Below are 12,245 nucleotides of genomic sequence, written 5' to 3'. Positions count from 1 at the left end.
AAATAATTTTTATTATTCGGCTTATGCTTACGCTTAAATTGTATCCAAATTGTATTCAAATTAAGTTATAAAATACCATGTGCGCATTTGGAACGCTTAAAATTATATCGAAAATTGAGGCATTCATAATTGGATTCAGCTTTAATGCTAAGAATAAATAAAATAATTTCTATTCATACAAAAAAAACCAAAAGTAAGAAAAAATTAAATTAGAAATATTAAATTTATACAAAAAGTGCATTAAACCCCTAAAATTGATGGTTCGATGGTGTTGTCCTGGGGGTATACCTACGCGGAGGTCGACGATCACGTCCTAGGCGACGACCAACATTATCATCCGGCGCAGGTGGGGGTGTGGCGCACATAGAGGAAAAGTCCTGTGGCTCGTTCGCTACCGACGAACTTGAACCGGAATGAGTCCCATGGTGCTGCGGATACGGGTCGGACGGGCCGGGCATACCGTACTGCGGCGGGTAGGATCCAAACAGTTCATACTCGTAGGCGTTTTCACCCTCTGCGAAGCTCAGAAAATAGTGTCCGACCGCCAAATCCGGACGATAGCCATGTGAATCCACATTTGACCCTAACTGTTCGGGATCTGGCTGGGGCTCCTGCTCGGCTCTGCTAGTTGTGGAGGATAATATGCCATCAGATCCGAATCCACCGAAATCCCTGCGTCTGATCCCCCAACTTACTGCACGTGCCAGGGGATTACAGTCAATTGGCCTCCAAGTAAATATGGCTTCCCGCAACCATAATACCATTGTATATATTCTAATGATGGTTGCGGGTCGGTAACCATAACCATCTGAGGTACTCGACGTAATCTATCGTTCCACAATGCCACAAATTTTCGGTGCTAAATTCCCCAATCCAATTGAAATCTTCCTCTATTTGTCATGCCGTGAACTTCCCCCAACTGGCACGGCGGCTCCGGGATAGGTTGGATGCATCCAAATTGCCGTAGCACCCGGTCTCTGTGATACCACTCGACTACGTTGAAATTGATAATTGGTGCTTTAGTGCACCATATGTGGGAATCAACGTATGCAGACGAGGGTACAACATTTGTAATTTCCGGCCTCCGGTATGGCATCCATATAAACTGCATGATTAATAACATTGTAACGAGTTAGAGCCATAACATGTGAGTAAGATATAAAAATAGAATAGATGTCATGAATATTAGAATAGCAGATTACCTCTTCCCGGGCATGTTGTTCAATCATGAGGTGGTATATTGGGACATCATACAACTTCCCGATGCCTGGATGAGCAGTCCACCTACAAAAAATATTATAGGGTTTAGGGTTGGTAACATTAGTCAATATATTATGACTACAAATAATGACAATTTATATTTTATAACCTGAGTGGCAGTGGATACAGATACGGTTGGTGACTAACGAATGCTAAAAACTGAAGCCGATAAAGCGCCCAGGACTGCAGCAGTATGAGGCATCCGCCGATGTCGCGCACATACGGCTTTGTCGCCCGACAAAGCTCCCGGTACAACATTGCTAGGACGGCAGAACCACAGCTATACGACCTAGCAGTGGAAAAATCAACTAGCAGGGGCAAGTACATAAAATGCACACTGTCGCCGTTTGCATCAGGCATGAGTACTGCCCCTAGCATATGCATGATGTACGCTCGAGCAACGCAATCAACTCACCTTCAGTGGCAGTCGCTGATAATTGTCCAATTTTGGCTTTCAGCCATGTAAATTTTATGCCGGAAAAATATGACTCATCGTCCCCTGGCGAGTCTCCTAGGAGCTGATAACAAAGTGCAGTCGGATCCGTAAATGAAGATACTCCCGTTACGGGACTCCCGTCAATTGGGAGCCCAAGCTGCAATGCAACATCCTCCAAGGTAACCGTGCACTCCCCGCAAGGAAAATGGAAAGTGTGGGTCTCCGGGCGCCACCGCTCCACTAGCGCAGATAATAAATCAAAGCGCAAGTCGGAGGACCGGATCAATACTACTGACCCAAATCCGGCTAGCTCCAAGTACGCCATCAATCGTGCATCCGGAGCTTTCTTTAAAACACTCACACGGTCCATTAATACTCGGAACGAGTCCTGATAGTGTTAAATTACAGAAAAATATTACGATAACATAATTTATTTGTATATACTGTGTATATCCTTTTTAAATAAATAGAACTCGTGATTAACAAATAAAAAATCATACCTCGTTATTAGCTGCATCAGATATGTGTTCATCGTTTCTAATCAATCCAGCCATTGCGATGCCTGCAAGTTGAAAAAAATTTAGTAAAAAAATCTTACTTCGGTCATTTATTCATATTTTTTTCTCCGCATTTTATTCCTTTAAAAAATTTCATAATTTCTAATTTTATAATTTTACATTATTTCAGTGCATAATGTTTGAAATTAGTTTGGTGTAAGAAAATAACCCTTACCCCTGCCCTTTGCTCGTATTATTTTCTCGATTTTTATTACTTTAAATAAAAATATATTATTCTCGTATTTTATTATTTTATATTATTTCATACATTTTCTTTGAAATATTTTGTATTAATTATTTCTGAATTTTAAAAAGTTAGTAATACACTCTTACTTGACCATTTGTTTTATTTTTTCTCCGTATTTTATTATTTTAAAAATCTCATAAACTTAATCTTTTATAATTTTACATTATTTCAGTGCATAATGTTTGAAATTTATTAATTTAGTGTCTTGAAGGGGAATAAAAGAAAATAATAAATAAGGAGGGATTAAAAGGCAATTAGCCACATATTGGTGCCGTCTTTTTATTCCTCTCCATTGGTGTCGCTTTTTTATTCCCCTCCATCACCCTCTTTTTTTCCTCTATTATTTTGGTAAATAAAAAAATGTTTATAATATTTTGGTATTTTTTTATTTTTTTCTAATATTTTGGTAAAAAACCCGAAAAAAACCCTTTTCCCTGCCCTTTGCTCGTATTATTATTTTCCGATTTTTATTACTTTAAATAAAATATATTATTTTCAGTACATTTTGTTTCAATTATTTGTATTAATTATTTCTGAATTTTTTAAAAATTACTAATACACTCTTACTTGACCATTTGTTCGTATTTTTTATCCACATTTTATTATTTTAAAAATATCGTAATTTTTAATTTTATAATTTTACATTATTTCAATTTATTATGTTTGAAATTTATTACATGTACATTTTTCGCATTTTATTATTTTCGTGAATATACAATTTTCGTTTTTTCTTTTCGTATTTTATGTTTTCTTAAACATATTTCTTTATTATTTTACTTTTAATGCTATTTTCTTAAAATAACTAATTTCAACTTCCTAGGTAAATTTCATAAAAATCTCTAATCAACATACAATGTACATACCATTAATTTTTCATTCTAAATATATTTCATAAAATATATATGCTAAATAAAATAACAAAATACGTACAATGTACATAACATAAATTTTAACACCCAAATTTTACAAAAATTAAATTTATAAAAAATTACTTTTTTTTTTTTTTTTCCTTCCTTCCTTCCCTCTTCTTCATCTTTTTTTCTCTTCTCCTTTCCTTTTCTTTCTTTTTTCTTCTCCTTTCCTCTTTTTCTTCTTTCCTTTTTTTTTCTCTTCTCCTTTCCTTTTCTTTCCTTCTTTTTCTTTCTTTCCTCTCCTTCCTTCCTTTCTTTCTTTCTTTCTTTCCCTCTCCTCCCCCCCCCCACCACCGACCCCCCCTATTATGGCATTGGTGCCGCCAATGGTTTTGGCACCATTGGTGCCGCCAATGGCTTTGGCACCTTTGGTGCCGCCAATGCCATTGGCCTGATCAGCTTTTTCAGCTTTTTGCAGTTTTTTTTTTTTTTGGTTTTTTTTATATATTTTGGTAAATAATGGAAATAATTATAATATTTTGGTAAATAAAAAATTATAATATTTTGTTTTTTTTTTATGATATTATTGTAAAAAACCCTTACTTGGATGAGTTCCTCTCTATCCTTGGCAAGGTGGTTTATAGGAGGAGTTTGGCGTTTTCCAAATAAGCTGTCTTCCTAGAGTTGAAGCGAGGTGGAGTATTATCGAGCGAGAGATTTTCATGGGTTTAGCAATTATCATCATATCAACAACCTAACCTTCGAAGTTCTAAGTAAAAGATGGTATTGGACGTGGCACTCATTCAGTAATCTGATTATTGTCTAACCTTTGTTATTTCTATCTAAACAAATATTACGTAATAGAGAAGACAACTTTTGAGATAAATTTTGTTTTTGTGAAGCAGTTCTGTGGAATAATTAGGAATAATTATACATAACGAATAAAACTAGACGACTTTCATATTAGTAATTATTGTTGTTGGACGGTTGTGTACATTGTTGGTCAGCAGAAGCAATAGCTGATGTGAAAGCCTTTGGTCTTAATTAGCGGATTGAAAGAAGTCTGGATTTTCATTATATTGAACTCAACTATCGGAGTTTATAAAAGTACACATAAATATCATGTAATTATCATTCTATAAAACTACTTGTGCCTGCAACTCTACTCCCCAGTCCCCTATAATAACATCAAAGAAAAGAAATAGGCTACTACCCCCTAGTTCCCTATAACACCATTCAAGTATTATCATCTGATGATAAGGATTCTGTAAATGGCAGCCCTAGTGTGTGACTCCAAAGATTTTAGGGGAAAAAAAAAGGCAAAAAATAATAATGATAATAATAACAATTCAACTATGGGAACTCCAGGTCTGATTAAGTCAAAATTGTTTCCAAGTTCATTATGACTAAAACATACTTAGCTGAACCCTCCAGTTGAGGCAGTATATCATCTTGGTATTGAAATTTCAGCGGCTCTGATTGGACAATTGCATAGGGGCCACCGCGTGCAGGTTATCATCATCATCTGTTCCAAAATATCGGTCTCCAAACTCACCCATACCAGGGACAACTCGGAAATCTTCATTTAAACCAATTTCAATCTCAGACGTTACAATCTTTAATCTTGGGAAGCTTTTGCACACCACATGTACACCCTGAGGTGCCTGGCCAGCAAGATGATAGTAAATTTAAACAGGAATTGCTTAAGAGAAGAAAGCTATAAGCGAGATACTAATCCATTCACGACGGCTTGTACCAACAATAGCTTACAGATATGAGATTGAGAAATATGATGTTGGACTCTGGTACACCCTTTTTTATAAGCAAGGAAATAGCTTGAACAGCTGAATTGCCTGTAGAAAAGTTTGTAACATCTTAAAACCACAAGATTATGATATTGAGTTGAATAAAAATGTCCAAAACAAACTACTAGCTCTTAGACTCTGTGGCTAAAGTTATTAAGCAAGAAAAACTTAACAATGTCCCAAATGGGATTACAGTTCTAGGTTAGAACACATGGGATGACTCAGGACCATGACGACAATCCCGAGATTTTTCATCTGGTGCATAAATACCAACCCAGCTCAGCCCACAATCTGTATGTGAACCAAACGATACTTGAAAATGAAAGCAAACAGAAGATGATTATCAACCATGAATAGAAACGCACCTGTGCCTAGGATAGGATCCAGTAGCAGTACATGCCTCTCTGAGATGTCTTGCGGTAGTTTTTCATAAATAAGCTATTCAATCATCGAAGCATGAATGAAGAAGTGAGAATGGAGGCAAAAAACACAACTTTATATGGAAAGTAGTTGTGTTTACAAACCTGCTGACCATTGTCACCTTCCCTGTGAATAAGAATTTTGCCAATCTTGATACCTTTGCAGCATGCTCGCAACGCATTCTCCATACTCTCACCACTAGTATTAGTTTAGTTTCAAGAGATCGGTAGCTAATGGTTTAAAATAGTGTGCATGGATAGTGTGGTAATAGTATCAATAAGTTAACAACCATGACAAATTCAAATTTTATTGGAAAAGCAATTGCAGTCACTCAACCACCTTCCCTATTGGTCTAGAGCTATCTGAAACATCTTCCAACTCACACCTACTTAACCATGGTAAGCTAAGTCGTATTAATTTTAAGTTCACATGTCCATGGCATACCGAAAGTATCTTTGGTTTATTCTTATGACATCAGCAATAGAAATAAATATTCGACCACTTAAGTCGTCATTGATTAATTTCTGACCATCACTCCCTATGATTTAACTCTTTAGAAACGTCCCGCCTCCTTCAAATATCCCCAAGAAAGTTTTAAATCAAGGAAACCATGCAATTATTTGATGAAATCAGAGATGAATACTCTAATATATTGAGGAAAAACTCACTCAAAACTATGTATTTCTTAGAAATATGTACAGATATATATACATGAAGCATTGAATCATGTAAGGAAAGAATTTCTCTAATTAGAATCTCTAAAAATCAGCTATAATCCCTAAAGATTAGCCATTCAATGCTGTCAAATAAATCAAAGATTCTCAACATTATTGATCCAGTTCCTTAAGATTTGAGACCAGAGTTGTACCTCCTAATAACCGAAACACCACATAACCTCTTACAGAAATCCACACCTGTATATACAGACCCTGCATCCACAATAACAACAATATTAATAATTATGACTAAGTAGCACTGTATAAGCAAATGAAATTAAGAACCATGACAACTTAGAACATTAAAGAAGCAATTAGCAATCGTACATGCTAAATGCTTTTAGAAAGTAGAAAACTCAATTCCAGAGAGCATTAGAACCAGATGATGTCAGATAACAAATCTATACAACTATATCTGACAGACATAACCTTAATAAAGTGTAATAAGGATGTGATAAAAACATAATAATGATGTGATAGATAACCCCGATAATACTTCATATAATGCCCGGACTAGACGAAGTAACATCAACTAACCAGTTGGAGTGATCACTTGCTTTTCTGTAAAAGGCAGATGTCCCAGCCCATGTTCAACAACCTAGAAAAGATTATCTTAAATGACTGAGAAACCTAAGGGGGAATTTTTGTTGCATTAATTAACATGCAAAGGAAACCAAAAGATAAATATTGCATCTAATCCAAAATATACCCACCAGACGAATCAACCGATCAGAGTAAAAAACGAAGTCATGTTTTGTTGTTAGAGAATCACGAATGAGGGTATGCATGCCCCGTATCTACATAAATAAAAAGATCATGTTCGTTTAACAAATGTACATTGATCTTTTTCAAGTAGCTATTGGAGCTCAATACATGCAGAACAAATAGTTCACCCTTAGTTAATTGAAGGAAACAAAAGTGTTATACCTGAAAAGTTGATTGAATGACATATAAATTTGAGTAGATTTTACAAAGATCATGCTGTCCAAGCTTTGTCCTGATATGTTGCACAATCAAATCAATTGCTACATGATTATCTCCCCCACGGGGAATGATAATATCTGCATACTTCTTTGTTGGAAGTATAAAGTCATCAAAGGCAGGCTTCACAAACTTTGAATACTGCATTAAAAGTTAACTGCATATAAATATCAGCTGAAAGGAAGCACCTCCAAAAGAAGAGAAAGCTGAAAGGTTAGTAAATGAGACTATAAAAGATCATAAATTATTGAGCCCAATATTTCTTGCATTGAGGAAACAAATCAAATCCAAGCTTCATAATGCAGTGATGCTGCAGTTTATTTTTTCTAGTGGGAGAGAGAACACAACATGATTCAAAAACCTTAAGCCAATTTATCATGAGCATGTGAGTGGTGAAGAAAAGTTAGACCTGATCAAGGACTGCACCGATATCTCTTCCTTTGTCAACAGTATCACGCCTTATTCTTCTAGCCAGACGTACATCAGCATCTGCACTGAAAATTTTACAATGTGAAGTGACAGCCCAACTTAGTAACACCAATGAAGCAACATGAAGGATACATTCTCCAATATATGCAAGTTATTCACTTGAAGCTTTCAGCAATAAATAATAAATAAGTCATCACTGATTTCCTTTTCTTAGTAGTAACTATTATTGCATCCGTATTAAGAATAGCACGCAACCAAAACAGTTTGGTAATCTAATGATGCATATTGACAAAATGCAGTACAACCAATCTAAAATGTCCCTAGCAATAGGCAGCTACAGATCTTTAAAAGGAATAGCAATATTGGGGAGTTAGAAAACAAATTACCATAACACAATCAACATTATAATAGCACCGTTTCATCAGTTCATCATCTACAACAGAATTTAGGTAACAGTAAAGTTTCATGCCAGCTATAAGCAGCATGCAAATAAATAGGATCAGCCAAAGAACTGAAATAAACGTTTAACTTTTAACCTGTATCAACAAATATCTTCATGTTCATCAACTCTCGCACACGAGGGTCATGAAAAATGAGTATCCCTTCCAAAATTATAACATCTGAAGGATTAACCTGCAGAAACTTTATCACAATGAGTTTCTAAAAGTCAAGAAAATAACAAATATCAGTTGAAATTTATTACTACAGTTCCTTTGTGAAAAGAAAAAAAAAAGCAATCAAAAGGGTTGTAGAAAGACATGTCTACCGGTTATAAGGAATTGTAAGAAGACATTAACAGCTAGGACATTGTACATATATACAATTATAATTGAATTCTAGGTGATTAAGAAGGCGAAAGATGTTTTAATAATTGGACTCGGTGTACTGCATTGAAAATGATTTAGGGAACCCTTGAACCAAAAAGTGCCTGTATCAAAGATATAATAACATGGGTCCATGTCATATTAACATACATTTGAACATTGTGAGACCTTACCCTTCTTGCAGGAAAAGCATTACTTTTATAACTCTTGAAATCATAGTTTGGAATATCTACTGCTCGGTCATGCCTCAAGTTTTCTATAGAATCTAATAATTTCTCTGTGTCAAATGCATCTGCAGAAAGGAACAGTACTGTATCATTAAAATTCAAAGAAAACATATGGTGGAACCAAACGTCTTTCACATAAAACATTCACATCTCCTAAAGATCAATTAGTGAAAACATGCCTTTTGACATTTGCCCGTTAATAGTACTCAAATGCTCTCAGAAAATATTAAATACTTCAAAATTTACCAGATGTGCAAAATATCAAATGTCTAAAAGTTCAGAATAAGAAAAACTAAATTCAGACAGTGCCCTTGTTACCAAGACAGTTCATAGAAAACACTTGTTGAACAATTAAGTAGTGATGAAAGAGAGAGAGTATGAGTTTTTGTCAAATAATAAGCACAACGATCCAGCATGTCATGGGTTTCTTAATATTTTGGATCTCTATTATAGAAATATTCTCACCAGGATGGTCAAAGTTGTATTCATGAACCCTAGCAAGTTCCTCTTCAGTGAGATTGTGATAAAAGGAATCCTGGCACATTTTTCAGATTAAAACTCTAACCAGCAGGAGAGAGGAGACTAATTGTTTTTAGCAGTGCAGAAAAAGAAAGCTACAGAAGTGGTCAGATCAAAATGTTGAACAATTTCCTTCTGCAAATGATGTTCAAATGACAAATGCCTACCCTCTCTTCCTTTTCTTTTTATGAATAATGACCAACAAATTCATAATCGATTAATGCATAACCAATTTAAGACAGGAAAAAACAATAATGGAAGGAAGCCAATGATCCATTCTCACCCTCATAGCTAGGTTAATCAAAGAACCAATGGACTGAGTAAACATTCATAAACCCAAGTTTAAAGTGAACTTCAGTGGAAAATGAATTTCAAAACAGGAGAGAGGGGAAGACTGCATTTCAAATTTCATACATTTTCTAGAGCTTTAACTATTCAGCTTTGAAAATTCATGTTAGTTACAAGTTTACTTTTAAGATTCTTTTCTCTAAATAACCCTTAATAAAATCCAGACTTGAAACTAAGAGAAGACTGATTACCTGATTAACTAATACTACACGCTGATCATGAAGTTGCTGAATAATCATATCGCAGACTGTAGTCTTACCTGATGCTGCTCCCCCAGCAACTCCTGGCCCACAAAATAATAGCCAAAGTTGGATAAAAGTGAAAATCAGAAAGACAAAAGAATTCATAATATAGTTGAAAGAAACCAATTTAATAACAGAACTAGTACCAAATAAGTATTTAGTTCAGTGCCTGAACGTAGTTTCTTAACTATAATTCAAACAAAATTGTAGAAAAGTACATTATACAAACAACGCTTGTGTCTCAAGCACAGTGAACCGAAAAGATCCATTATGTGGTAAAATATTATATTATGGCAATTCTTCTTCAAGGAAAAAGGAAAAAGAGCCTGGATTGCCGTCAAGTCAGCATTCTTATCCAAACTTTTTCACTAACTAATTTTGATCATTATTTCATCCAAAACACGATGCAAGTAACAGGTTAACAACCCTACTCTTGTTCAAACTTACCAATAATAAAAGGTTGTTTATGCACATTTTCAGCACCCGGTGAGGTTGTAGGCTTCTCAATAATTTTTGACTCCAAACCATCCATATGGAATCCAGAAAAGTGGACCCCAGATGAGGCTTCTATCATATCCTCAACTGAGTTAGAACCCATATGCTAAGACCTATACATAAAACTTACAAGTTAAGAAAACAAATAAATGAGATCATAAAAATAAGATAGAAGTTAAATCCTGAATGGACACCCGCTTGATTGATTCATGTCTTAGTAAATTTTCTCTTCCCTTCCAAGAAGAAAGAAAACATTCATAGATGCAGCAATCCCCTTCACTTCACAGGAAAGCAAAGTTCTCTGCTTATTACCAAATCCCATAAAAGTTGTCCCTTTTTTTTCGATTTTACGATTACAATTCAACTTCAACCAACTTAAAAAGAGAAAAGATTCATGCACATTGCGATCCCATCACAGAATATTCATTAAGAAGTAGAATCATGGTGGAAACTAGTCCAGTAAAGTTCCTTTCTTTCTCCATTTTTCCACATTACCGATCACACTCAACTGAACTGATTGCTGCAAACTAACACAACAAAAGCATATGTCCAAGTACTTCCAGTCAATCACAAACATCGAGAAACAAGCACCGACTTTTTGGTAAGCCACGTGAATCAAACCTCTCATACAACAAAATAGAGTAATACTCAGCAGCATTCAAGTGAAAATTACCAAGATATGAACTGGTATTAGCTCCCAATTATAACATAATAATCCAATAATCTGAAGCTAAAATCTATCTACTCCCTTCAAAATCACCAATGAAAAAGCACACGTAAAAAATAAATCTAACACTTTTGGGAAGAATTAAAAATACCCGGAAAAAAAAACAAAAAACAATTTAATATTGAATTAAGCAAAGACTACTAATTCTCACATCAGCTAATGCAAAAAGAAAAAAAAAGCTTAAATAGTAATTTAATGAGGAACATTGAGTTAAATTACCTGATTAAGAAAAATATCGAATTTTTTTCTATATTTTTGAGGAGCGAGAGAAAGGGGTGGGTAAAACGGAGAGGATTGGTTTCGAGGTATTTATACAGTTTAAGAGTGAGGGAGACCTAAGCCTCCTGTAAAATAAGCATTTCATTTATTGGTTAAATTCTGCTATTAGTCCCTGTACTTTACAAAACTTGCGGATTTAGTTTATGTACTTTAATTTGGTATTTTTAGTCCTTATACTTTTCAATTTTTAAAATTTCAGTCCTTACCAAACGATAATTGTTAAATTCATTAAATTTAGTTTTGTTGTTTCCAAAGATGATGCGCGAACATATTATTAAAAGTGCAACGCCATATCAATTTGTTATTTTCACATATTATTTACTAAAATTCAATTAATGATTAACGACGACTTATTGCGTCAAAACTGAAATTTCAATTTTTGAAAAAATATAGAGACTTAGAATGATGCAATTAGAGAATATGAACTAAATCTACAACTGTACGCATAGGACATGTAATTGAAATTAACCAAATAGATTTAACTAGTATTGTTTGGGTCAAGATTAAAATTTCAAATTTCAAAGAGTACAAGAACTAAAATTGATCAAAATAAAGTATAAGGACTAAATCTATAAATTTTGTGAAGTAGAGGGACTAATAGCAAAATTTAACCTTGTTTATTTTATTCTTAAAATATATGCTCTTTTGACACCATGCCTAGAACTACCCATAACTCCTCCCTAACCCACATCCTCCTACATTGACAACAATGCCTATGCCACTCAAGTTAAGACTCAATTGATTGTTTTTAAAGAATTAAGAATATTAAATTGAAGGTAATGATAAAATATATTATATTTAAGAAAGAGAATTCAAATTCGAACTTTGCACAAAAGTATTGAAAATGACAATTCCTTGAATACTTTAATTTAAAAAATAATA

At 34.4% G+C, this 12,245-nt stretch overlaps 2 protein-coding genes across 2 annotated transcripts; both read right to left on the bottom strand.

The window, feature by feature from the left end:
* Positions 1-254: 254 nt before the first annotated feature.
* Positions 255-2,066, bottom strand: LOC105786782 (serine/threonine-protein phosphatase 7 long form homolog). The gene is made up of 3 exons (XM_052627775.1): positions 1,370-2,066; positions 1,203-1,284; positions 255-1,105 (listed from the first exon to the last, which is right to left on the bottom strand). The coding sequence occupies exons 1-3, from the start codon at positions 1,642-1,644 to the stop codon at positions 860-862; spliced, it is 603 nt and encodes a 200-aa protein (XP_052483735.1). The 5' UTR covers positions 1,645-2,066; the 3' UTR covers positions 255-859.
* A 2,337-nt stretch (positions 2,067-4,403) lies between these two features.
* LOC105782322 (uridine kinase-like protein 3) lies at positions 4,404-11,206 on the bottom strand. The gene is made up of 14 exons (XM_012607009.2): positions 10,310-11,206; positions 9,812-9,903; positions 9,219-9,288; positions 8,700-8,818; positions 8,239-8,335; positions 7,683-7,762; positions 7,220-7,414; positions 7,006-7,089; positions 6,830-6,890; positions 6,445-6,505; positions 5,681-5,774; positions 5,522-5,594; positions 5,122-5,204; positions 4,404-5,015 (listed from the first exon to the last, which is right to left on the bottom strand). Exons 1-14 carry the CDS (start codon positions 10,458-10,460, stop codon positions 4,818-4,820), a joined length of 1,458 nt encoding a protein of 485 aa, XP_012462463.1. The 5' UTR covers positions 10,461-11,206; the 3' UTR covers positions 4,404-4,817.
* Positions 11,207-12,245: the final 1,039 nt, after the last annotated feature.

The sequence above is a fragment of the Gossypium raimondii genome, chromosome 1 (assembly GCF_025698545.1).
Source record: "Gossypium raimondii isolate GPD5lz chromosome 1, ASM2569854v1, whole genome shotgun sequence".
NCBI lineage: Eukaryota > Viridiplantae > Streptophyta > Magnoliopsida > Malvales > Malvaceae > Gossypium > Gossypium raimondii.
The sequence above is the reverse complement of the archived record's forward strand: the minus strand, read 5'-3'. Positions and strand labels throughout refer to the sequence as shown.

Coding starts and splice junctions, on each gene's coding strand:
- LOC105786782 (XM_052627775.1), bottom strand. CDS start 1,644: ATGCATATGCTAGGGGCAGTACTCATGCCTGATGCAAACGGCGACAGT. Junction 1,285..1,369: donor CTGTATCCACTGCCACTCAG/GTTATAAAATAT, acceptor TATTTTTTGTAG/GTGGACTGCTCATCCAGGCA. Junction 1,106..1,202: donor AACAACATGCCCGGGAAGAG/GTAATCTGCTAT, acceptor TTAATCATGCAG/TTTATATGGATGCCATACCG.
- LOC105782322 (XM_012607009.2), bottom strand. CDS start 10,460: ATGGGTTCTAACTCAGTTGAGGATATGATAGAAGCCTCATCTGGGGTC. Junction 9,289..9,811: donor GTGTAGTATTAGTTAATCAG/GTAATCAGTCTT, acceptor AAAATGTGCCAG/GATTCCTTTTATCACAATCT. Junction 5,205..5,521: donor GGATCCTATCCTAGGCACAG/GTGCGTTTCTAT, acceptor ACTTTTCTACAG/GCAATTCAGCTGTTCAAGCT.